Raw genomic sequence first — 27,828 nt, 5'->3', positions numbered from 1 at the left:
AATAACGCCATGTTCTAAATAGACTCACTGTTATCATACATACGTAAGTAACTATGACTGTGAATCAATATTAGTATGAAAGCAAGTTATTAAATTATGTAAGTACATACAGATTCACAATTAAGGAATTTATTTTCAAATTCACAGGCATCTGAAAACAACTCTTATTTTAGCTATTCTCTTTTACAAATAAATTGAAATAAACATTATTTGCCTTCGTTTCAGGGACCACCTGGTCTCGTAGGTGTGCGAGGTCCTCCAGGGCTTCCAGGTGAAAATGTGTCGGTAAGAAACAATTTTTTGTAAACTTATGCAATGAAACATATGCAAAAATAAATATATTAAGCCTTTATTTCTTTATCTTATAGCTATGGAGATTCTGTAAATAAAATGCGCTACTGTTATATTAAGTAACAAAAATGACCCAAATATTCAAATTTTCTCATTTTAAAATTTAAAATTCATTTCTTAAAACTGCAAATCTAATCTTTATACGGCCTGTCTGATCACAGTAATTATATTAAATAAAAGTTTGTATGCATAAAAAAATAAAAACAAAAATTAAGACTAAAACTGATCAAGGTTTTAATGTTAAAAATTTGTTAATAACATTCGCAAGCAGTTTCATTACTTTGGGATCATGAAAAAAGGAGAAGAAAGCTATTCTTTGCTTTTTATTTAGACAAATGATTTACGAATCAGTTATACTGAAATATGCCATTGTTTTCAAAAAAACGAACTGTATAAAATTCTGCGAATAATTTCTCTCTTTTGGAACAATTTATATTGATCAAAACGATTCACGATACTCTGCATAGCCCTGATGTTAATAAGTTTTGTCACTTTATTGATATTATTTTTCTAAAGTGATGTTTCATTTTCAATTATTTATAAATTTAAATAGCTCTCTCTTCAATATGTGTATGACATGATCTCTAATTTGAATTTTCTCCGGCAATTTTTGTCGTACAGGAAACAAACATTTTAATTTTTAGAATGAGTATAATCTTCACTAAATATAATTCTAGAGACTGAGAATCAAATAAAAAGTGAGATTTCAGAATTGTTACAAAATTGATTTTTGAGCTTAAAAACGCCGTAACATGAATATTTTCCTTATTGAAAGCATTTTTGTAACTGGAGCTATGTGACCAACGGTTGCGAATAAAATGACCACAGAAGAATTTCTATGGACATTGTGCATATAAAATATAAAAGTGTTTTTGAGATTTTTGAAGTTGTATAAATTTTAAGTCCATCAAAAGCGTTTCATTTCTTTTTTGCTCGCTAATTCAGTTTCGTATAACTGTTTTCGAATTGCTTTTCCGTAACGTTTTGCTCAAGTGACCTCACTTTTAGTTTACCAATTTATTGTTTTTGTTATTTATGTATATTTACACATATTATTTTCTGTATGAAATTTTGCAATATTTCTCCACTAGTTTAGTATATATTAACATATATATGTTTCAATGTAATTTTTCAAGCTGAGATTGAAAGGCTTATATTTTCCACAGCATGTAATAAAACTTCCTCCATGGAAGTTTCCTTCAGGTTTCCTTTATAACAGTATTACTATTACTACATATAGTCATGTATCATTTTCTTCTTATTAATTGTCCCAAAAGTGCATTCACATCTATTAACATTTTATATATCTAACAGGGAGGAGGCATTATCGGACCTCCTGGAGTGCCTGGATTACCCGGACCTAAGGTAAGCTTAGTTCTGTATTCATTTAAATTTTTCTAAGGATGAACTTTGTTTAAAAATTACACTTAAAACATTTGAAAATCTTGCAATTCAGTACTGATTACTTGTTCTGATAAACCACTGGTAGTCGTACGAATAACATTGTGAGAAGTTTTTAAAAAATGAGGAATTTAATTTCGTCAATTTAGTTAACGATAAGAATAACAGTGTGAACTGGATAGTAAATTTTCAAATGTTTAGCGTGCCTCAAATTTTTGTTTACAACCAACGTAATATATATGAATACGACAGCCTTGCGTACTGTAATTCATTTTTTGTCACGATCTAGCGCCATGAAATGAGATCACGTTTTAGACCTGCTAGTAAGGCACTAAATAAAAAGATTTATTCTGAACGTGAAGAAAAGAACGTGCTAAGCTCCGTGCTTTATGATCATTAATAAATATTTTTAGCTGTATAACAAGTTTGAAATATAAGATTAAAAGATTTAAATGCCTTTCAACACTATCTTTAATCAAGAGACATTTTTTAATCTTTTAAATTTTAGTAGTATATGACATAAAGCTACATGTGCTTTATATAGGTTTAATGCGTATATAATACTTGCGTATATATAGGAATTAATGCGTATATATAGGACAGTATATAGATTTCGCTGCTTCCATGTTTTTTACTGTTGACCGAGTAAATGAAGACGCTTTTGAGGGTTTTCTCTGATTTCTTTAAACTTTGATCCTCATTAATGTAATTTAAATAATATGTAACAGTTTTATGTAATGAGAAATCGTACAATGAAAGGAAAAATTAAAGAATCTGAGCTAGCCGCATTGTCTATTAAATTAATCTTCTGCATGAGAGTATCTTATTTCTAAAATATATAAATTAATTTGCATGTAAATTTAATTTAAAATTTTTATTTATATATTATTATTTAACTACATAAATTATATTAACTTACTTTATTTGAAGGTTTTTCTCTGATTTCTTTAAACGTTAATCCTAATTAATGTAATTTAAAGAATATGTAACAGTTCTACGTAATTAGAAATCGTACAGTGAAAGGGAAAATTAAAGAATCTGAGCTAGCCGCATTGTTTATTAAATTAATCTTTTGCATGAGAGTGTCTTATTCCTATAATATATAAATTACTATAGCTATTTTAATTAATGATTTATCAGTATTTGTTAAAATACACTCCTGTGCAAAATTTCGTTAATTTGCAAATTGTGCATATTTTTGCTAAAAGCATTGAACTTAAGGTATTAATTAGGCCGGAGAATTATGCAAGTGTTTACACGAGCGTGTCTGCGGAGCTATGATTGTGGACAAGATATAAGCGCACTAGGGATTTGCGGCGATTTGTGTGCTCGCACTACTTTACGACATTCGTTGTATTTCTCACAAGAGTTGTATAAATTTTAAAAGGTATCAGTTACAATGAGTAACCACGAAAGTATGGATGAAGAAATAAGATGGAAAATTGTCAGCAGATTGGAGGCAGGCCAATCGCAATCGCAACCGGCTACAGAGCTCAGAATAAGGTTCATTCTAAATATAATTTGTGGAAAAAGTTTCAGGACACTGGATCCATATCGATAAGACCTGGATCAGGTATGTTGAGATCCACAGCAACGAATGAGGAAGGATTGTTAACTCGTATTTTCACCGAGGCGACACAGTACTGCTGCAGCTTCCCAGCTCTCACGTGCGCCGTATGCTACTACGAGAAAACCGAGTTTTATGGTTTACGTTTGCCTGAAGCTTCTTGAGATAGGGCTGTAAGCGAGAAGACCTGCTGTTTGCGTACCGCTCCCTGCAGCACATAAGGAAGCACGTTTATCATAGTGCAGACAACATGCTCCTTAGACAAGACTTCAGTGGAGCACCATGCATTTTAGAGATATGTCGAGATTCATCTTGGCCACTGATACTCGACGTATCTGTAACTGGAGAGCTTGGATCACGAAACCAACCAAACCTCTTCAGAAAAAGAGTATCGTTATCTTGGTTGGGGTGTAATGATCTGAGCGGGCCTTACGCCGGACCGCCTCACACCCCTGCATGAGTTTGACAAAGACTACGTGATTTCTATCAGACATAGAGACGAGATTTTAGAACCCTATGTTCGAATTTTAAGGGGCACATTTTGTCCTGGACTCCAGTTGATGGACGACAACTTTCGTCCACTTAAGACTCAGCTGGTCGACGTTTACCTGCAAGGTGAGTATAATTGCTGCCTGAATTGGCTAGCCAGGTCTTCTGACGTTAACTCTACAGAGCATGTCTGGCACGCTCTTGGGAGGGCACGTTCATCTCGCTATTTCCCTCCGAGAATCATCTGAGAGTTAAAAATTACCTTGCTGCTGAAGTGGCATCGACCGCTATAGGGACTCCTCAACTGTCAACTATGCCGTCAACGCTGCGCGACCTGTCTGGCTAGGAGAGAGGACCATACTCCATATTAGAATTATTTTCAGTTCGATATCACTATATGAATTTTGGACGTCCTTGTAATATGAATTTTACTATAATCATACATACATTAAAATAAATTTTGAAAGGTACGTCTCTTTCTCTATATATCCATATAAAATTTCATTAAAATCTGTCCATTAGTTTTTCAAAATTTTGACTTAACATGCAAATTTTGTTAGTTTTGCATAAAAGTGCAATATTGCCATGAAAAATAAACTCTCAACAGGTTTTATTAAAGATGCTTATGATAAGCTGGGGGAAGAAAAACATTTCGTAAGCAATTGCCGTTGTTAATTAGCAAACCATTTTTCAGATCCGTATTGCCTAGTATTTGTTTTACCTTTTATTCGTACATTGAAATCATTAATTCTCCTTGTTAGCTTGCAGTTATAATTGAATGGATTTTCATATATGCAACTTGCACTAAACTAATAACGATAAGGGTAGAGATTTATCACATGACTCGCTAAAATTAATTGATTCAGCTGCTTGGCGCTGAAAAAAATTATTCTAATATAAGAATGCGCAATCATCGAGCTTTCACGATGCAGCATTAAAGTCATTAGTTACATTTTAGGAAAAAGAAAATGAAAGAAAGAAAAATGAAGAAAGAAAAAACTCATTCACTCTTCTGAATGCAGACAGCTTGTATATTCTATTTAAAAGAACGGGAAAGGGGACCTTGAAAAGAATAATCACACAAAAATAGCTTTTGATAAACTATGTAATCTGAGTAAATATCAACTCTTCCACTCAACAGCTAACTCATTTTCCTCTTGACTATCTGTACTTTACAATAGCCTGAATATAATTTTAGGGTGAGCAGGGTCTTCAAGGTGTTCCTGGCGTCAATGGTCTGTCCTGTCAGATGATAATTATGCTCATCAGTTCTAACAGTACATGCCACAAGAAAGAATAGCAGTGTCTTGGTTAAAGCGATGGTGACAATGTACCAAAGATGCCTAATGCAAAATAATTAGATGACGGCGAGATGCAAAATATTCAGAATGCTTCAACTGTGATCGTAGAATTTAAGGAAGTACGTGAGGTATAAGAAGCATTCGCCCCAGCATTCGCAAATTGCATAGAGATTTGAATTTCAAGTATAAGAAGAAATCTTACACGCAAATTATAGTGAGAATTACGTTGCTTTGTTTTCATAAAATATATTTGCTTCCTTCAGGCCCAAAAGAACCTATTTTTAAAATATATGTAATGCAATGTTTGAAAGATAGGTCATTTCTGCTTTTACGAGATCTATATAATAAGAAGGCTCTTTGAAAGGCAAAACTAGTACGGTTAGGTGAAATGCTTGCCGAAATTGTATATATAAGTGTTATCGTGGAAAAAACATCTGCGATGAATTCATGGGAAAATTTATAGATCTATCATTTAAACCTAATATTATACTTTAATTTTGTTTTTCAGTGTCACGAATTTTAATATTAATTACAAAAGGAGTTTTGAATTAAAGGTTTGGTTTTGGTTTTATTACATTACGGCAAAGCACTCGAGGGCTATCTGCCTTAAGGGAGGGATGCCTTCGTGGAGGACTTTCTAAGGGAAACTGGCTCGTATACACGTTACACGTGGGGAAAACCACAAAAACGCCCATGCAGCCATCCCGTTCGCGAGATTCGAACCTCGGACGGAACTACCAGTGCTCAGCGACGTTACCGCTCGGCCACTGGTGGGTCCTTGAATTAAAGGAATTCTATGATTAGGAGATTTGCACTTCGAAAGTGAGATCAATGATATTTTATTTGTTTATACTGAGATGGTTTCATTGCTTACGCTTTAAAGCTACTTTCTGAATTTTATTATGCAACAGAGATTTAAAATATGTTATTTAAGTTCCCAAAAGAGTTCCCTGGCAAGTTTTAATACTGGCACATAGCCAAGACATAATATTATTTGTATTAATTAAGTATAAAAAAATATTTGTAATACCATAAGTTTTTTACGATTAACCAGATTATTACTTCAAAATAATAACATTTCACGCAAATATTAACAGCTTATATTTAGACTTTGAAACCGTATAAATTACTTGCGTGAAATTTCTTTCGGCAAACCAAATTTTCGAAAATTATAAATAAAGGCACAAGTGAAACACACACAATAAAAAAGTCATTCAGTGGCATTTTAAGAGAAAAAATTCAACCTCGAATTATTCAAATTTACTTATTTAGACCCTTCAATGCAAATTCAAAATGTCGTCAAATGTCGCAACTTTTGAACTTTTGAAGTTAATCATGTCTTTTAGTTTCTTTCATATGGGATTCAAACGTTTTGGCTTGCATTTTTTATAATGATTACAAAAATTTCCTAAATGTAAGTATAGGGACCAAAAGAGCGTGTATACAGTGTATAATAAGCTGTTTATTTTCGACTTTTAGGATTTTGATAAATATTAGTGTCATATTTCATTATCTTTTAAATTCTGTGATTATTTAATTTCTGTTTTCATCATTTTCGTGTTTCAAACTTTAGCCAGCATCACACATCCAAACCCATCTGAACCCAATTCTTTAGCTAGACTTCACCTAATTCGATGTTAAATAGAGTACGGTTAATAGAGCTCAGTAACCGATTATTATTTATTTTATTGTACTTTTGCTATTCTCGATGATCATGAAATTCTATACATGTATGTATTAAGAAAATATGTTTGTAATTCAGTGTGTATATTAATTAAGAAGAAAATGTTTCGTATAGGGTGAACCTGGAGTTCGTGGAGACAGAGGACTGCCTGGTCGTCGAGGTCTTCCAGTAGGTAACCGGTTAATTTTTCCAAGTGCAGTTAAGGCAGTAGCTTGTTCTATGTCATTATATATCTTACGAGAATATAATTAAGACCTCACAGTATTAGAATAATCTAGCACTACCTGGCTGCCTTACGTATTACTACTATTTTTTTTTATATATTTTCCTCTCCAAAATGGGATGTCGTAGGACAAAATAACTATTCTTTGGAGGAATAATGATAGTTTCTAACGCCTGGCCATTTAAAGCAACCTTACGTTCCGACAAACGGCTTTCATGACAGAGTGTCATTAAGAGAAATTTGGTATAGGTTGACTACGTTTCGATTGTTGATTTAAGTTGATTTAAAGTAAGCATTTAACAGAATGCGATGGTCATTACGAGGGCACAGTTCTTTAGAAAGGCTAGTTGATTGCTCTTTAATTGCTTTTATGAAAAAATTCCATAATAATAGATAAGAGGAAGGACAAATGAAGTTATATAAATAAGTATGTTTGCGGCATAGAAGGATAATAGGGAGACAGTAATCATGAAGTATACCAATTGCACCCTACAAACATTTATTATAAAAGCATACGTATATTGAATAGAAATTTACGACGTAATTAGTTGCATACAGTTCAATAATACAATTCATTCTGGTCTTAAAGTCAGACCCGGATTATTCTGGATCATGATTAGACCCGGAAGAATGGGTTGTATACTATTGGCATACATAATAAAAGATTATTTTATAATGACCAAATTAAAAAAGAATGCTAAATAATAGAGATTTACCCTTCAGTTTGATTGAAAGTTCTCAAATTAACTGAGTAAATTCTAAAAATTTCTCAAAATACTTAATTAATTAATAATTTTATTTTGGAATATATCTGAGATAAAATAAGGAACTAATTTTGAAATAAAATAATACAGTGAACCGATCGGTTTTAAAATTAAATGGTTTCTAAAGGAGAGAAATATAAAATTTGTTTTATATCTATGTTATGTGTATTAGAAGTCTACACTGTGGCCTTTATCTTTTGAATCGTTTGCATTTCTGTTTAGGGAAAAGAAAATTGATGGTAGGCCTCATTTTTCCTATTTGAATATTTCTTTAATCTGTAGTAGATGTACATTTTATCATTTTAAAAATCCTGCCAGAATAAAATTGAAAATGCAAACGGAAACATTTTATACAGCCGTCAAACACCAAACGCGACACAATTATCATTTGATGAAAGAATTTTATAATGAAGAACTCCATAACTGTAATATTTATGTGATATCCAAATTCAATTGAAATTTCTATTTTATGAAACGTAAAATAGTGGTACTCATCAGGAAATATTTTTCTTTACGCCAGTGTAAATAAAAATACCGATCTATCCATGTATAACATAAACTTTTTCAGCATTTTCTGTTTCAGTAACAAAGCATTTCGTTTGTGATTGGTCTTACAGAAAGCTTAAACTTCGATTTTTTGTGCTAATAGTTCTGTCTAATAATAGTCTATCATGAACTACTACTTTAAGCGACTGGAAATATCTTCGTAACTGAAAGAACTGAAAGTGTGCACTTTTAACAGCATTATATTAAAGAGTATGGCCTGAAGTACCATTTATGCTTGTTTGCTATGCAGTCAAATGCATTATACAGAGCAATTTATACTATTTTCTACAAATGACTAATTATTTTTACGGAGTTTAAACCCAGAATTCAAATGATCTTTCGCAGTCGTATTACAGAAATGAAAAAATAATATTTCTGATGTTTATAATGTCTAAATGCTCCAAAAAATTCAGCTTTAGATTCTGTAAACATGAAAGATGAATAAGTATCACGTGTTGCTTTCTTTTCATTTCCAAAATCAATATTTGCGATAGGCAACGTTCTCGAGGCAGCGTTTTCCAAGGCAGTTCTAAATATAGTGTGTAATAATAGTGTGTTTAACAACTGACAGAAGCAATTTTAAGTTAAAATAAAGGAAAAGTTTCATTTTTTAGGAAGGTGACTAAGATTAGAACCACTTTAAGAAAATCCTGTTCTTTTGTTGTTTCAAATAAATCCACCTTTTGCTCACAAAAATCAATGTCTTTATTCTTTATTCCATATGGAAACAAAAGAACTACAAAACTTGTTTGATAGCATAGGGGTCATTAAAGAATGGCTACTAAAGAAATCGGTTTTCGAGTGGACACATACATATTGGCGGGTAAAATTAAAGTGAAAACTATAAAAACTCATACAATTTGAATGATTTTGTAGCAAAAATAATGGAACTTGCTCAAAATGTTTATTTTGTTATGTCTGACATATCTTCAAATGCAGGATGCCTATATCTTCAAAAAGAATTAAATAGGAACATTGGAAATATAATATAAATGTGGGGTAGAGAAAAGATGTTGTTGCAATTTTTTAGAGATACATAGACGGTCTCCCCTGACAGAAAAGCGATTGCAGTGATCTTCCACGCTCTGTATTGCATTGTCCAGCAGCTCCTTCGGTAGTAACGGTTGAATACTTTTCAGGTCAATAAGCCCTGAAGCTCTTGAAGAGTGGTAGTTGGGACCTGCAGAGATGCTAGTCGGTGTTTTAGTGCATCTGTCTGATTTAAATCCGGAGAATATGAAGGCCCCTTCCGTATGCTTTTATTCCTTCGCTCTGAAGATAATACCAGTACAAAGCAATAAGGAAGAGCGTTATTGTCCCTTAGGATGAAGTTATTTATGATCTCCCCCACTAAACACTTGGAATAAAGGTCAAGAATCTCATCTCTGTATATTTCAGCATTCATATTTGTGCTGGTATAAATATGTAGGCCACTGAGTCTATTCAAAATGTTTCTCGCCATACCATGATTCCACACCTTTGTACGATGAGTTTCGCAGATGTTATTGCGCGTGTTTTACACCCTCCAGATTGTAACACGTCTGAAATCACTCTCCAAACAAAACCGATGCTCATCAGCAATCTGAACTCCGATGCAGTGCGTAATACTCGAATCATGATACACCACTGCAACCGGGCTAATTTTGAAACCCGAGTTAGTGGGACAAAATTCGTGGATATCCTTGCATTCAGCTCTCTTTTATGCACCCTGTCACTCATGGTACATCTAAATAGTCGAGTCACTGTAAGTGCCTTTCAATCTGACTTGCAGTCTGGGCTGACGTCTGTTTCAATCGTTGCCAACAATGGTCCTAGAAGTCTATTGTGGCCCATTTTTTGACCTTGAGTTGCTGCTCATACATCACCAATGTCTTTAAAATCGTTTCTAAATATTAACTAGGACTCTTGCGTGTACATTTATGTCTTCACAGACCAGCGTCAGTACTGTCTAGCTTATGTTCTTCAGCTGCACGCCAGTTCGTCACATGCCCTTTCAACGAATGTTGCATCTACACGCGGAAACATTTTGTGTGATTACTTATACTGTTCTTTTAATTAATTTAAAGCACCTTTCTTGGCATTCCTTTCCAGACGTTTCGAAAGAACAAGCACAAAAAGTATATATATGTTGGGGAACGAAGGCTAATGGGAACTGGACCACGTGATAACGCTAATTTTGAACTACGAGCCTACTATATTTGGATGGAGTTCGGTTAATGGGTTTAATATAAAGCGCTTTTTCATAGCTGCTCCTTTAATTTTTCCCGCCATCATATTTTTAGTTAATTGGCAGAGGCGATATTTTCATCATGTGCATGGTATGCTTCACATTGGTGTGAAAATGTTGTTGCGTTCTACGGGTTCGTGGATTCGGAGCGATTGATGACACTTGATGAAGAATCAAAACACAGTTATTCGTCAGTATTACACAAAAGATTTCCAAAGACATGTTTACAGCCGTCAAAAAACTACGATAAACACGCTGCAACAATCACCAACACAGCCTTCTGGCTATCAGGCTGTAACAGTGAAGTACTAAAGGTTCACGGCAAAGCACTAAAGTACAGCTTCCGACTCGGTCGAGCGCTCTCGAGCTAATCTCTCAACTCAAGACACTACTAACAAACTTAGCATACTCTCGATATTCTCCTACTCCGCATACCGGCAGGATATTTATAGCTTTTGACCTGCCTTTGAGAACAATCTTAGGAATACCGGTAAGAATTCATTCTAGAATGCTCCCGCTCTGTCTATGGCATATCGCCAATTCTGTCACTAAATGTCGCCAAATAAGCGATTTCGCGCCAAATCTGGCAACCCTAATCCCCTTTTGCGGGGAAACTATCCTATCTCAGCTGGGCATTTCGTAACAGTATGATTAGAATGTTATATTTACTTCCTTATTTATCAGCTTATTAGTGTTAACCATTTTTATTAAGTCCTTGGAAGTTAGTTAAGTGTTAACCACTGTAAGTTAACTCGCAAGTATTGACATATGTATGTGAAATGCTCAATAATTTTCCTTTGACTATTTTAATCTTTATTTCTACTTTTAGGGTCTTAGGGGTGAGCCTGGTATAGTTGGAAAACCAGGACCAGCAGGACCGCCAGTAAGTTAAGTTCTTTTTTTAGATTATAAGTGGTAGTAGTACATATTGCCGTGTTTACTCGCGTAATAGTCGCACTTATTTTGCCAATTTTTCCTTGTGGAAGTCTATGTACGACTATTATACGGGAAAATTTAGTATACGATATTGTACACTTTTGATGATTTTTTCTGCTTCAAAACGGGGCGCGACTATTAAGCGAATAAACACGGTACTAATAGCGTTAAACGTAGTGGCATAAAAGAAAACGGGAAGAGAGGAGTTCGTTGATTTAGGATGTGGTTACATCATGATAAACCTGACCGATAAGTTGAAAATATTGTAAACACAAAATGGTCTGATAAATATCACGTGCTGAATAATATAGCTTGCCTAAGCACGCCTTAAATACAACCTAAGCACGCCTTAATACCTAAGCACGCCTACAGAATTTACATTAGCCTCCACTTGAACAAATTTCTCTAATGCAAAACTTCTTGGGTAATAAATGTTTTATTCTTCATGTAATTTAGTTAATCTTTTAGAGAAAGTAAAATATAGTATGGTTGCATGGAAGAGATATTTCTCTTAAGTGCTATTGCGGTTCGATGATTAATCTATTGGTTCATCAATGTATCACGTATCTATTATAGGCTTGTGCGCACCTTTTGGTCCAGCAATCCCAAGGTTATATTATCAGGTTCAATGTTTCTTCTAACCTTCTTCGGAAACATACAATGACCTGACTAGAACAGAGAGCTTACTAAAGCTATGTTCACTAATTGTAGTAAGTAGACAGGATACAGACGAAGGGTATACAAAACCCTTTATTTTTTCTTTATATACAGTGACTTCCGTACTTCGGAATACAATGACCCTCCACTCGGGGTCTAACTTAAAAGATATCAAAATAAAACTAAACTCTAATTTAACTTTAGAATAAGATTGGCCTTATAATAACAGGAAGCGTATGTAGCACAGAGACTGTGAACACTACAATACGTTTAATTTATCAGGAGGATTAAAACCTCTGGCCTGGAAGGCAAAGTAGCAACTGCGTAACTTCTAAGGTAAGCGGCTTGCTTCGAACTCACGGCTTCCTCTCTTCTGCTTGGCAAAAAGGCCACACTTAAATACTTGGCGTTCGCCAGACAACTTTGCATAAACTCCTTCACGCTTATAATTCTGGCCGGAAGTAGAAAATAAGAAGTGATAGTAAAGATTTAAAATAAAATAAACGTTAGTAAAACTTAAGATCCTTACATACTTCCCGCCAGAGTTAATTAGTTTGAAACTGAGGTCTAAAACGACCTTGTTGAAAACTTTTAGCTCTAGAAACTAACGCGAGGCCAACCTTTTACAATCATAACTTAGCTAGAAACTAGAAAATTTTAAAAGAAAGAAATTTGTTACAATAGCAGCTCCCGGAATATACAACAATCTTTTTCTTTTTCATCTGTACTGCATCTAAACAGGAGCTTTATTCAATTCTGGTTCCTTCCAGAGATCTGGAAGGAAAATTAGTTTAATGAAATGTTACAGAATGACATTGCAAATAACATATAGAATATACTTTTCTTAACATTCTTATTTCATTCATGACTATTTTAATTATCTCTCCCCGTGCTCTCTGACATGTGTTGTAAAAACACCAAACACGAATGTGTTTCTGTCTATGTGTTCCACACTTCCTCCTACAATCAAAACACTAACGTGTTAAAATTCAACATACGAGACCTCTTAACACACCCTAATTTCAACTCTAGACCCTGAGGTACTATTCTGAAAGTGGCTAACTCTAAAGTGTAGCGTCAGAGAGCCTAACTACATCATTCAACCTTTAACACATATTCACCATGATTTAATCTTTACAGTCACACGAATAACAAATTTTTAACATTACTTTCACTTTTACCATATCACGGTATTTCTAAACATTCAAAATAACAGTTCACATGTATACAAGAACATATCAAGATGCCGTTAATTTTACACATTTGAAAACATACATTAGTAGTACATTGTTAACTTCTATTCTTTTCAAAGCAAGTGCCAATTCTTTCTACATTGAAATAATACTACATTTCAAAAAGTCTTTCAGACTAAAACTTCTTTCTTGTTAGAATGTTTTAAATAAAATTTATACAATAACTTTTTACAATATTTAAGTCTTTATACAACGCTATTATACATCAACTTTAATTTTACGCGCGAGTAATTGAAAAACATAATAAGAAAATCGGTCACAACTCATTTCTCGCCCTTTTGGCGATAAAGGTAGACCTCGCATGAGGTAAAACTTCTTGAAATCTGCCACTTGCAGTAAGAATGAAAGATTAACTTAAGTTTGTAAAGTAACATAAAATTTTACTTATCTTTGTAATATTCAGACATCCTTTTCTGGGCCCAGTCTTTAAAGGTGCTGCAGACCGTAGCTTGGTTGATCCTCCTTCTTGTACGGGCTCGCCCTTCAGTGCTTTCCTCTGGAAGCTTCCGTTTTTCACCACTACGGCCACCCTTGAACATCTTCCTTTTGTGCTCTGCTTGTGGTCTTGGCCGTTTGAAGGCAGCTGGTCTTGGTGGAACCGGGAAACTTCTGTCGTGATCCTGCTTGGACCTCGTTGTTGGCCGTTCAAATTTTTCTTGTACTTTTTCCTCCGCCGCTGATGGCCCTTCCACAGTTCGGCGACTTTTGCTGCGGAGAGTTCTGTCGGATGAGTCAATCTTCCGTTTCACAGCCGGGTTATAGTTGCCGTCCTTTCTCCCGGTCTTTTCCACATACGTCGTCCTTCTCCCTTCTTCATTCTGGGGGTGTTCGTGAACTCTGTTTTTTGGACGGTGGAACGGCTTCTTTTTCTTTTTACCTTCAGTATTTCCGCGGGGCAATTTTCTTTTCACTTGCTTCTGTCTCTCATTGGCTTGCCCTTGTACCTGTCGTTTTCCCACCTCTGGAACTTGTACCTGCGGTGTCTGCCGTACCGGATCCTGCAAAAGATCTGAAAAGATTTGCATTTTATTACGATCGAAGTAGGGCTTGATTTGATCAATGTTTGCGGAACAGGTTTCACCATTTCTTGCCTTTAACACTACAACAGCGTGAGTTATTTTTTCTATAACATATGGTCCTTCAAAGCGTGGAAAAAATTTGGCAGTTTTATCTTCTGGTGCTGAAGAAAGTGAATGCTTAATTTTTAGTACTTCATCCCCTACTTTATAAGTTACTCCCCGTCGTTTCAAGTCATAACACAATTTTTGTTTTCTTTGTGCTACTTCCGTATTCTTTTTTGCTTCTTTTATTAGTTTTTCTATGTCACCCATTTTAAATTCTGGGGCTCTTTGTTGCACATAAAATAGTTTATCTAACGGTGTTATAACCTTTCTGCCTAGAAATAACTCAGCAGGAGTTTTGCCCGTTGTATCATGTTTTGCGGTCCTAAGGGCGAAAGCAAATTCATTGACATAGTTATCCCAGCTTTTATGAAAATTTTTAACATAACTACGGATAATTTTCACTATATTTCTGTTGACCCGTTCCGCTATATTTGATTGCGGCCGATACGGGACCATTTTTAAATGACGTATGCCCAGTTTTTGGCACATGTCTTCAAATATATTACTTACAAATTGAGGACCATTATCCGATATAACTTTTAGGGGCGCCCCGTATTTTAAAATATATTTATTTAAAGTAGAATCGGTAACTAATTTCGCGGAGGCTCGTTTTAAGGGAACAATTTCGGTCCATTTACTAAAATGATCAACTATAACAAGGAGATAGCGACTTTTGTTTAACTGACTTTTTGGGAAAGGGCCCAATAAATCGATGCCGATTATTTCATTTGGAAATTCGGATTTAATACTATTTAGAAACCCGGCCGGGCGGAAATTAATATAATTAACGGCTTGACATGTTGGGCAGGACTGGACATACGCCCTTGTTAACTTTTGCAGTTCAGGAAAGTAGACTGCCTCGCGTACGCGTTGGATAGTTTTTCGAATACCAGCATGAGAAGCTAAAGGGCTGTCATGGAGCTCTTGCAGGATATTTAATCTAAGACTAGCTGGGATAACAGGTCGAAATTCGTTGTTGGAATTCGTAGTTTTTGTGTAGAATAATAGACCATCTATTAGTTCGTAATGGGCCGCCCTATTTCTTATCGCCACAATATCTTGGTGGCTAAAATTTTCAGGATCCTTCAGATACTTATAAATACTTCCAAACTCAGGATCCTTACCCAGTTCGGTTATTACAGTTTCTCGGGAATTTATTGTACACGCTGTCAGCATTGCAACTTTTACGGTATTACCCTGTTCGTCTAATTTAATTCGTGATAGGGCATCTGCTACGATATTTTCCTTTCCGGGGGTATGCTTGATTACCAGATTATATTCTTGCAGCTTGAATGCCCATCTTATTAACCTTGGGGATAAATTTTTCCCAGAGTACAATCTAGTTACCGCCGCATGATCAGAATATACTGTTATCGGCGCCTTTCCAAAATAGACTCGGAACTTTTGCACTGCTAACAGAACTGCAAGTGCCTCTCTCTCGGTCGCGGAATAGTTTCTTTGTGTTTGATTTAAAGTTCGGCTAAAAAATGCCACTGGCTGCTGATTTTGCGAAAGTACCGCTCCTACCGCATAATCCGAAGCATCCGCTGAAATTTCTAAATTTTCATCCTTTTCAGGAAATTTCAACACAGGGGCTTGCGTTAATGCTTGTTTTAATTTTTCGAAAGCACTATTGGCTTCGGCCGTCCACGAGAATCTTGCCTTTTTCCTTTTTAATTTTAACAATGGCTCAGCGATAGCCGCAAAATCTTTTATAAAGGACCTATAATATGAACAAAGTCCTAGAAAAGAAGAGAGCTTCTTTGCCGTGTTTGGAGTCGGATACTTTTGTACAGCGATTATTTTTGATTCATCTGTCTCGATCCCTTTTTGCGATATTTTGTAACCTAAATATTTTAATTCAGGGGCTGCAAATTTGCATTTTTCGACATTAACTTTTAGACCGGCCTCATTTAATAAAGAAAACACCTGTCTTAAATCCTGTACATGTTGGTCTAGATTATCACTAGTAATAATGATATCGTCTAAATAGATAAATGTGGACTTTCCGAGAACAGGTCTTAACACAATGTCCATGCATCGCTGAAATGTTGCTGGGGCGCCTGAAAGGCCAAACGGCATTCGCAAAAATGCATAAGTGCCAGACTTGGTTATAAAAGCAGTCTTAGGCACGTCCTCAGGCCTGATCCCTATTTGAAAATAACCATTCGTTAAGTCTAAAGTCGTCATAAATTTGGTTGATTTTATGTTCCTTAAAATTTCTTCTATAATCGGTAACGGATATACCGGATATTTCGTTATGGAATTTAATTTACGGTAATCAATAGCGAATCTCCACCTTTTTGGATGCTCCAAAGGATAATCATTATTTTTCTTACATAAAACCACCGGACTAGCATAACTACTTGAGATAGGCGTTACGATCTTTTTACGTAGCATATCGGTAATATGCCATTCTATAATTTTTTCCTTATTCTTATCATACCGGTATGGTTTTTGACGAACCGGCAATGCATCTCCGGTGTCAATACTATGGTTAGTAACCTGGGTAAATCCTGGAATATCACTAAATAAGGAAGCAAATTCACTTACCACTTGTCGGATTCTATCTTGCTCGTCATTAGGCAGGTGGTCAAGATTTAAACTTGGCGGTTCAACCTTTTCTACACGCACTGGTTTCATCGTCAGCTTAAGAGACGCTTCATTAAAATCCAGTGTAGCTTGTGCGTCTGAAAGAAAGTCTATTCCTAGTATTAAGTGTGCTTGCAAATTCTTTACTATAAAAAACATCACCTTTACTTGTTCGTCCTTGATACGGATGTACAAAGGTACTTTACCTACGCACTTACATTGTTCTCCTTGCGCCGCTAATACTGTTGTATTATCCGCATTATATATGCGGTATTTGCGAAAATACTTTCTAAAAAAGACTTCTGCCACACAGGAACACTGCGCGCCGGTATCCAGGAGTGCGGTGGCCGGGATATTATTTACCAAGACTTCAATCTTCGGAAGAGTTAAATTTTTCACCATTACTGTATTTAACTTGTAGGAAGAGGGGTTTTCGTGGCCTTCGGATTTCCGCACCCTCTCGTCAGCAGAAATCCGTTTTAGTTTAAATTATTTTTCCTTTCGGTGCTTTCCTTCTTTCTCCACTGGCATTGAGACTTTTTTCCTGGGTTGCTATTGAACTGTCGACGTTCGCCGGCTGTTTTTGAAGGCTCGGGTTTCCTTGCCCACTGATTCGCTTTTTCTCCGTAGCCATGTGCTTGAGTTTGCTGTAGTCTTGGCGTACCAAATTGGTTTCGCTGTTGATATTGGCGTCTTCTTTCGACGTCCGCCGTTCTTCTACTTTCAAACTGGATTGCTAGCTCAAATAACTTTTCCAGTGTAGTCGGATTTCGTAATTCAATAAAGTCTTGCACTTGGGGTAGTAACCTCGGCAAAATCACTTGAATTATTTCAGGATCCGGACGGTTTCCATACAAGAGCTTGAAAACGTGAATTTTTCTTAAAATAAAACTCGAGAGGTTTTCCATTCTTTGTTGATATATACTGAAAAGTTCTGTTTCTAATTTCGCACGATCCCTTACAACAGTGAAGGCTTTTAGTAGGGCAGTCTTGAAATTTTCGTTGGTATAGGTGGGACTTCCTGCTTGACCCAAGAGACTTCTGCCGATACATTTGAACCAGTTAAGCGCTTGGCCCCTCAAAGCGCTGGTAGCTAAGGTAACTTTTTGAAACTCGTGCACGGGGTAGAGCATGAAGTGGTCATCCAATTTTTCGAAAAAACTGGTTACCTGTGAGTTTCCATTAAACGTTGCTTCTGGTTTCATCGAAGCGCGCATGGTCTGGACAATGTACCCAAATCCTTCCAGGGCGGCAGCTGGCATTTCTGGATTCTGAGCCGTTTCTGCAGGCAGCACAGGTTCTTCTTGAAACTCGGCCATGGTTATTCTTCGTCGGGCGCCACTATCAGGTTCAATGTTTCTTCTAACCTTCTTCGGAAACATACAATGACCTGACTAGAACAGAGAGCTTACTAAAGCTATGTTCACTAATTGTAGTAAGTAGACAGGATACAGACGAAGGGTATACAAAACCCTTTATTTTTTCTTTATATACAGTGACTTCCGTACTTCGGAATACAATGACCCTCCACTCGGGGTCTAACTTAAAAGATATCAAAATAAAACTAAACTCTAATTTAACTTTAGAATAAGATTGGCCTTATAATAACAGGAAGCGTATGTAGCACAGAGACTGTGAACACTACAATACGTTTAATTTATCAGGAGGATTAAAACCTCTGGCCTGGAAGGCAAAGTAGCAACTGCGTAACTTCTAAGGTAAGCGGCCTGCTTCGAACTCACGGCTTCCTCTCTTCTGCTTGGCAAAAAGGCCACACTTAAATACTTGGCGTTCGCCAGACAACTTTGCATAAACTCCTTCACGCTTATAATTCTGGCCGGAAGTATAAAATAAGAAGTGATAGTAAAGATTTAAAATAAAATAAACGTTAATAAAACTTAAGATCCTTACAATATGTTCCGGGCTCGAGCGCAATTTCTTTTCAAATATATACTACTCCTGATTTCCACATGTTGTATATAATGGCTGTAAGTGTAATTATCATAAATATGCGCATTGGAAAGCACACTGAATTCAAAGCATTAAACTTAAATTTATTCTTACTTAACCGGGTTATTATAATAAACAAAATCATACATGTCATTATCTTCTATTGAGGCTTATGAGAAGGCATTGGGAGTCGATATATTTGTTAATAGTTCAACAAATTTAAGGTATCTTGGAATATTTTAAGTTTCCGACTTGTTAAAAAACTTGGACGAATCAAGTGTTCTGTAAAAAGTAGGTGATTAAATTTTCTTGTTTAGCTGCAATTCCTAGTATGTGAAAATGTATTATTAAGACGCAAGTGTCAATAATATGTTAATGGTTACGCCTTTGGTTTATTTTCTAAAATGTTTATATAAATTTATACATTCTTTGCAAGAAATAATAATATTGAGACACTTAGATGTGCAATAAATTAGGAGGAACATTTTTGAGAGGAGCGACTTTCATTTATAAAATAATATATGTGCAAATATTAGACACATAAGCAATACATTAATTCATAAAAATGAAAAAAAATTATACTTTCTCAAATCTCGTTAATAACTATAATGCAGTTCAGTATCTCATACATCAAAAGCTTTAATCAGTTTCGGGCATAATGTAATTGATATTTACTATTTAATACATGTTCTTTTTGGCACATTGTGGACTAGTTTGTCGAATTCAACAGGCTTAATAATCAATAACTGACAGTTCCTAAAAGAATTATCAATCTAATAAGTTTGACGGATGCTGATTAAGAAGTATACATGCAGAAAACACTTAATTGTTTTGAAGAATCAACTATTTCATTAAAACATTATATAAAGCCTGCTTTATCAACAGATTCAGATTTATACATTGTCATTTCCTACTGTAGGTGAAAAAGGGAATCAATCAAAATGCTCGGCATATTTAAGTTGCCGTAGCATGCATCAGTCGTAACTTAGAGTGAATGAGATATTTCAAGTGTACAGCATTTCGGATTAGAAAGAATGTGTATTTTAGTAAATCCTTAAATGTGCAACGCGTAATTTGTCTTTCTTACTTATCTAAGTACCTCATTACCGCAACGATAAGATTTTCTTACAATTAAATACCTTTAGATGACGCAGGAATTCAAATATATTCCTATTACTTCCTCAGCATTACATGGTGTCTCTCTTGACGGAGTTAGGCTGGGTCTTTGACCTGCAAAGTGCTACTTTAAAAGCCACTTATGCCTCTTCAAATTAGGTGTCACGAAAAGAAAAACAGATGCTGATGCCTTTATTTTCTTGTGTTTACTTAGATATGTTACTTTCAATGTTTTACAGGGCCCACCAGGAAAAGATGGGATACCGGGGGCTTCCTTGGATACAGCTGTGTCGGTAATTTTGAAGAACTCTCTACTTACATTCTTAAGTTAAATTTTGAATCTTACTAATCCAAACTAATGGTATTTAATTTTACTATTTAGATTTTACTAAAGAATAAAATTAACTGTATTTTACTTTAAAATTTTGTTACCTGTCTTTTGTTAGGATTTGAATTATTTTGAAATACTTCAGACTTCTCATTTTCAACTCAGTAATATTTCATAATATTGATGATATTTTACTTTTCAATGAATTCATTTAAATTTCATAACTTTGACTAATAAACATAAATAATTTTACTGCGCTTTATTACTATTTTATAAAATATAGCTTTATGAAATAAATTCACAAGTTACTGGGAAGAAATATAAGTTTCTTTCAAATGTGATAAAAAAAGTGAAATTCACTTCTTGGATGCAACTTCAAATTTAAGATTTCATCGCAAGTACACTTTTCTGGACCGGAAGGGCTCAGCATTTTTGACGGGGGTAGAAGAAATATATTTTTGTTTTATATCTGCGATTACTGGCTGTTTAACCTTTATTTAAAAATTGCAACTTGCAACAGCAGGCCACATTAATATATTATTTTAAATTACATATTTTTATTTAAATCAGCAAGGAATGATGTGCAATATAACTTCTTTCATCTAAGAAAATTCCAATACCATTTAGAAACACTTAGAGAAACCTAAGCAGCCACTTTACAGTTCACTAGTTAATTGTATAGTTCACTAGTTAATTGCCTAGAAACACTTAGAGAAACCTAGGCAGCTACTTTAGAGTTCACTAGTTAATTATCTAATCAACTTTTTTTAAATTTAATTTTAATTATTTAAGAAAGATTTATTTTACAGGCTAAGAATAAAATAACACTTTTTTGAACATTTTTCTAAAAATTAGAAGAAAAGAGGATCACATACATCAGACTTTGGATTCTGTATGAAATAATGATAGCCTTTAGATGATAATAAAATCAATGTTTGTTAGTTGGCATATATAATTTTGGGATTGTTTTCATCTTTTTTATATGATATGCCTAGATCAATTATCATAATATATTTCTATAATTAATTCTAGACTGAAATTTCATTGCCATTATTTTTTTAATTTAAATTGGGATAATTAGCATTTATCAATCTTACCATATACTAAAAGTAGTTTTAAAAAAGTTTTAGGGTAATTTTTTATCTTTATTGTAGATTTTTTCCTATGAGGAAATTTCTGTGAAACATTGTGGCTATACATTGAAGTCTGCCCATTAAGTAATCTAATTATCTCGTAAATAACTAATTACATTTAATGAATTTTCATATAGGCAGTTCAAGGACTTCCAGGTGAACAAGGAGAACCAGGTCCGAAAGGAGAACCAGTAATTAATATTAACATGTTATTTTCTAAATCTTTTCTTGCTTTCGTCTTTGCTAATAAGAGCATGTTTTTGCTGACTTTATAATTTTTATAATCATTGTTATTATTATTTTAAACATATGAAAATTAAGCAACATAACATTAATAACATAGTTATTAATTATATAAATTAACTGCGCGTTTATTTCAGGGCGAAAAAGGATCTCGTGGAGACACTGGGTATGAAGGACCACCAGGACCAAAGGTAAGCGAAATCCTATAATATTGCTAACCATAAATACAGAATAATAAATGGCTTATCTACACAGTTCTCTTTTTACATCTGAAAATTAAGGTAGAGAACATATATTTTGCAACACTAAATGCTCAAATTTTAAAGTTTAATAGTTACCCTGTATTTTTTAACATGGCTTTCTTAGCGTTGATTAATGAAATACATATTTAAGGGTATTTACTAGTAGGTTTAGACAACCTGCCCGCTTAACCATTTTCTATACGTGTCGAGTCCTGCAGAACGTCAATCAGTCAATTTCTTTTTAAAATCTTCCACGAAAGCATTTTTGCTCAGCTCTAGCACAACTATCTACTTTGTTGTTATGCTCTACGAAGTGCATTCAAGTTCTAAGGTCTCCAAAGTATTTTTAAAAATCATATTGTTCTTAAATAAAGCTGAAATCATTTGCACTTCTTAACTTAGTCTCCCTGTAGAAAAATTCTTTTTTCCAATGAGGATGCCATGATATTACGACTCTAGCAAATACTTCTTTAAAAGTCTGTTTTGTCCACTGAAAAGTCTCTGGCCTAAAAGAAACATTTGTAAATACAAAATCAAAAAATTGCTAGGCACGAAGTAAGGTTCTGTCTTGGTGTTCAACAAAACTTAGCTAGCTTAATCAAATGAAGGTTTTGAATGGATTCTACAGGATGAACTCTCACCACAATAATTTCTAACTCTAAAATAAACAGATCCAGAATTATGATAACTTTAAATTTATTCCACCTCATCGCTCGTGGGGGTTAGACTAAAAATATACAATACGAGATTATAAGTCATCTGGGTCTGGTCTGAATACAAGCTTCCGTCAAACTGCTATAAATTCAAACAATTTAATCTACTTCTATCAGAGGTTACAAGCTTTGCCTAAGCTAAGACCGCGACAGGGATTCAAAGGTTCAACGTACCAAGATCGAATCTATCTTTGCTGTATAATATTTAGTTCAAGGCTGCGATGGAGTCTTTAATAGAGAACAAAACTATATACATGAACAAAACATACAAACTATGAAGGCAGACCAAAGCTCTCACATGCGTAATTCTTCTAACTGTAGAGTGAAACTGCTTGCCACTCAAATCGAAGTAAATTTTGGAATGAGCAAATCTGGTGGCGAAATGAGGATAATATGAAAGATGTAAGTTAAATAACATTTCGTTACTAAAACTTAAACACAAATGCCGCAAAGTGAGTACAGAGTATGCGCAAACACTCCAATATGTTATCACTGAAAAATTTCTCAACTCAAAACGTTCGCAGTGTCTTGACTGAAAAGCGCAGCTGCAGTCTTTCCGTACAGTATTTATTAGTTTGTTAAGAGAAGTTTATTTTCAAAAGCATCTTCATATATTGAAACCGTCACTCTCGCGCCTATAGGCAATCTCGATCATTTTCTACAATCACGCAATCCTGTTGTCCGACCGCCTGGTATTTGATTTGCTTTTCCTCAACCTTCGCCTTTTTGTTGCACTTATAAAGAGCATTTATTTTCACGTCCATGATAACATCGCTGCGTGTCTCACTCTATTCACGACAGATTTCTATAGGCTCATTCACAGAAGGAGAGAAATTGGGTACTAACGTGTTATTCTTCTAATATAAACATTGTCATCTTAAATGATGAAAAAAATTCGGCCACAAAAAAAAAAAAAAAAAAAAAAAAAAAAAAAAAAAGGTCATGTCGTTTCCGTAAACCAAACGGTTCTGTAATCGGATTTATCCTATGCTGGCTCTTTTTGTAACGTATTTGCGTTGCTATGCTACCTACATAATATATATAAGAAATGTAAAGAAACCTCTCGCATAAAATATCCCTGCTTGAAAATGCACTCGCTTAAAATGTTTTTCAGTTGTTCGATAAAATGGCGAGAGTTCTTTAAAACTTCATTATATTTTAATAGAATTCTCATATTTTTGCATGCTTTTATTCCCGGGAACAAAACTGTGAGACTTATAGCTTGAATGTACCTCACAGTCCTGCATGTACATGCTACTTACAGTCCTTCATATTTTAGAAAACAAATGCTCCAGTATTTTAAAGACTTGAGTAACGTCATTAGAACCATGAATGATAGTTTAACTAAAATGTAAATGTTATAAATTTTATAATATAAGAACTGCAAATTAAAATTCACTATTTATACTACTTGATTGAGTGAAACTTAATCCCGGAACTCCAGAGGTATTATTCCTACCTAAAGTCTTATAGCATATCTTTGCACGAGATCTCGATAAAATGATGCATTGGAAAAGCAGGAAAAAGGTATAAGGGAACTTCGCAGGAAATGGGAATAGTTTTGAAAACTACTTAATTTTTAAACCATAGTCTTATAGCACATCTTTACAGGAGGTCTCGATAAAGTGATGCATTGCAAAAGCAGGAAAAAGGTATAAGGGAACTTCGGAGAAAGTGAAAATAGTTTTGAAAACTACTTAATTTTTCTAAATTATCTTTTCCTTTATCTCTGTTTAATATTTATTCGTAACAAAGAATTTACTTTTGTAATGATAAAAATTAACTTTTTACTCTCTTTATTAAACTGATTATTTAAAACATGCAAGAAATTGCAGCTAATTTTTATACTTTATGTAAAGCTTCTTTCCTTCCCCCTGTTTCCACAGCTGGCTTCCCTTTCTCAGAACTATGAAATACAAACTTCTCAAAGCATCAGTTTCTTTGAACGTAATAATCGGAACTATACAGGGCGAAAGATTATTATTTTAGTAACTTAGGCTTTTCACGACTATATCGTCAGAAAGTTTTCCTGCTCGAAACAGCGCAAATGTATGTACTGCACATGTATTTGCACGGCGTTAAAACGCAACTGCGTGATATGTTATTTGGAATGTCATGAATACTTTGCATGTTGATAACCTTCACACGTGCATGTGATAGAAATACGCAGCTCAGACAAAATGTTGACTGAAAACATGAAAATATAGGTTTCTATATTTATTTGCTAAGGTGTACTTTGACTAATTTTTAATTAACTCAAATGGGAACCAGAACTAGAAATAACATCTGACTATCTAAAAGTAGTCTTTAAATAAAAATTACATCTAAAATATTTTTGCTACGAGTTTGCACTTAATGTTTATGAGTTACTAGATCTGCAGGAGTTTGACATATGTTTTAAAGTAAAAACTATGTTGCTGAAATTAATGCACATGGATTTTCGAAGAATCAATAGAACTAAAGAAATGGAAAGAAGATAAAAAGCATTGTGAAAAAGAATTGGTAAATGATGTTTTCATATAAAATAATTATTAGTTACTACAAGTCACCGCTGAAAGGAATTGTAGCACACAGAATGAAAACCTTCGTGCAGGAATTAAAGGTAGAAGGGTGGAAATTCCTATTTTGAGATATCTCCTATGCGGATAAATTATAGTTTTCAACGTTTCTTAATTGCATGCCAGCACGTTCTTCGTGCACTTTGAATCATTCTACAGTTCCTGTCTAAAAATGTGAAGATTTCCGTGCTCTTAACTCTAATTTTCCAATCTTTTTCACACGAAACATGGTTTATTTGTATCGGTGAAAGTTTTTTCTCTCTCACCTCTTTGTAACAGCCAGTACTTGAGAACGGTTTTTATCCAAGCCTCTGAACGATTGAGATTTTAGCAATGCCTTGTACATTTTCAGGAAGCTTTTTTTTTAATCTACCAGCACTCTTCATGAGTTAAAATCTTGTTACAATAATTGATTACAATTAATACCAAAATTACATAAATAACATTTTTAAAATTTTATTTCTACAACACCATTTTTTAAAATTCTTTTCTGAAGGATAATTATTTAACTTGTTACTAACAGATAAGGTCTAGAAAATACTCTATTTGCATATTTAGTCAACTTATTATACCATTAAACTAGACTGAAAAAAGTGGAAATTTCTATTGATGTGTCATTTATATAAACATAAGACGAGTTTTCAGTCCCAGAAGTAAAATGACGGTTTCAAAGGATGGAACATTGGTTAAGACAAGACTATTCAAGATTGTTATTCAAATTTGTGTTCAATTAGCTAAAACGAATACTAAGTACCAAACATTAAAAATTTCTGCGACTAGTTTATTAATAAAATGTGAATAACTGTAGTCAAAATGATATGTTGCCTTTACAAGAACTTAAAATTGCGTAGCTAAACATAACCATATATAATTATGTGCAAGAGATGTAAGAAAAGCAGCGAAGTGTAATTCTAAATTAGCGTAGCTTTAAAGAAAAGTTTTTTTGTATTTGAAGTATTTTTTATTCTGTTTGTCCATCAAGAAGAAAAATTATTCTGATCCCTGCTGCGAAGTTTTGTTGTTTAAATAAGCGAAACTAATCAAAGAAAATGAAGATTGTTATAATAGTGGCTTCATCTCGAGCAAAATGGGGGGGAAGAAGTTATGAACCTTATTTCACTTAAATACATAGATTTAGAAATAAAACTAACCAATAACTTTTGATTATTTTGCAATGCATCGCGACAATTTAACCCTCTAGCTGAAGAATTTTATGGATAGTTTAATAGGTGAAGATATCAAAGAGTGGTCAAGGGATCAGAAATGTGTAGTTTTAAGCAATGTAATAATTTCTAACCGAGGGTAGTCAAACGTCTGGGACGCCTAGTCTAACTGTTTCCGAAAATGCCAAACAATATATTTACTGCTGAATAATTTAATGTTGACATCATGGAATATAATATAATAATTCTGCCTAGTAGAAAATTCGTAAATAAAAACTACTCAAGAACTTGAAATTTAAATGAGATACTCTGTCAATTACGCTATTATACCGCAAGCAACTGGTCTTTAATATTTAAAATCGCCCATGTACTTCATTTCTTATTAATTATGAGACTTATCCTTCCTCCTACCCCCGTAAGTCAGAATGTTGATTCTGTGATTCGAAAAAAAAAAGTACTAGACAGTTTCAGTGTTGAAACAATAAGTGTTTGTTTAATTGACAGTAATTGTTTCATAGTCTTGAGGGAAGTAATAGAATTGTGCCCGATAAACTTGTGAAAATAAGAGAAAAATTACTTATCACTTTTACTTGATAATATAAACACAAAAGATTTACAATAAAATTGTAATTAATTTTTATAAATGTGTAATTTAAATAAAGAATGAGGAACATGAAAGCTATTTTATTGCACTCGGTAAGTTCTAACATCCACGCTCGAATAAGTCGAAATTTTAAAAAAAAATAGGAAGAAGAATTTTTTTCCCTGCTGCTCATGAGCAACTGGCCTTCTTAAAATATGTTTAGGTTTCCCATACTTAAATATGTGACTAATTCAATATTACTTTGCGTGAAAGTTATTAAATGTTGAATTCGTATAAATATGTGAGTAATTAAATATTGCTTTACTTAAAATTTATTAAATGTGGAATTCGTATTGTCACTTATGTTATTATCATGAATTATTCTGTTCGATTAGGAAATTAAAATACGTGCAAAAAACTTAGCAAAATGCGTTAACCACAAAGTCATATTCTCTTTATTTTTTTCTTTATTGTTCTAAAATTTCGTTTGTTGTTTGAAGCACATTCTTACCACCATTCACTCAAAAAGCATAAAAGATTGGTTATTTTTGTGCTAGTCTGCAATGCAATTAAAAAAGAAACACGAAAAGATAACTGAAATAAAAGAATTAGTCTTTCTACTTTCATAAAAGTTTACAATAAGTAATATACATCCTCGTATAAATTTCAGTGAAGATTTAAATT

General features: G+C 34.0%; 1 protein-coding gene across 2 annotated transcripts in view; it reads left to right on the top strand.

Annotated features, from left to right (window-relative positions):
- The window catches only part of LOC118197295 (uncharacterized), a 307,554-nt gene that overhangs the window by 203,621 nt on the left and 76,105 nt on the right, over positions 1-27,828 (top strand). For both annotated transcript variants that reach the window (XM_085806934.1, XM_085806935.1), the window contains exons 13-19: positions 226-285; positions 1,666-1,716; positions 6,908-6,961; positions 11,383-11,436; positions 20,421-20,474; positions 21,780-21,833; positions 22,023-22,076. In XM_085806934.1, the coding sequence (XP_085663060.1) occupies positions 226-285; positions 1,666-1,716; positions 6,908-6,961; positions 11,383-11,436; positions 20,421-20,474; positions 21,780-21,833; positions 22,023-22,076 (381 nt within the window). The remainder of the gene's footprint in view (positions 1-225; positions 286-1,665; positions 1,717-6,907; positions 6,962-11,382; positions 11,437-20,420; positions 20,475-21,779; positions 21,834-22,022; positions 22,077-27,828) is intronic.

Source organism: Stegodyphus dumicola, chromosome X1 (genome assembly GCF_044657685.1).
Source record: "Stegodyphus dumicola isolate Sdum_Otavi_A_Nest chromosome X1, ASM4465768v1".
Lineage (NCBI taxonomy): Eukaryota > Metazoa > Arthropoda > Arachnida > Araneae > Eresidae > Stegodyphus > Stegodyphus dumicola.
The sequence above is the reverse complement of the archived record's forward strand: the minus strand, read 5'-3'. Positions and strand labels throughout refer to the sequence as shown.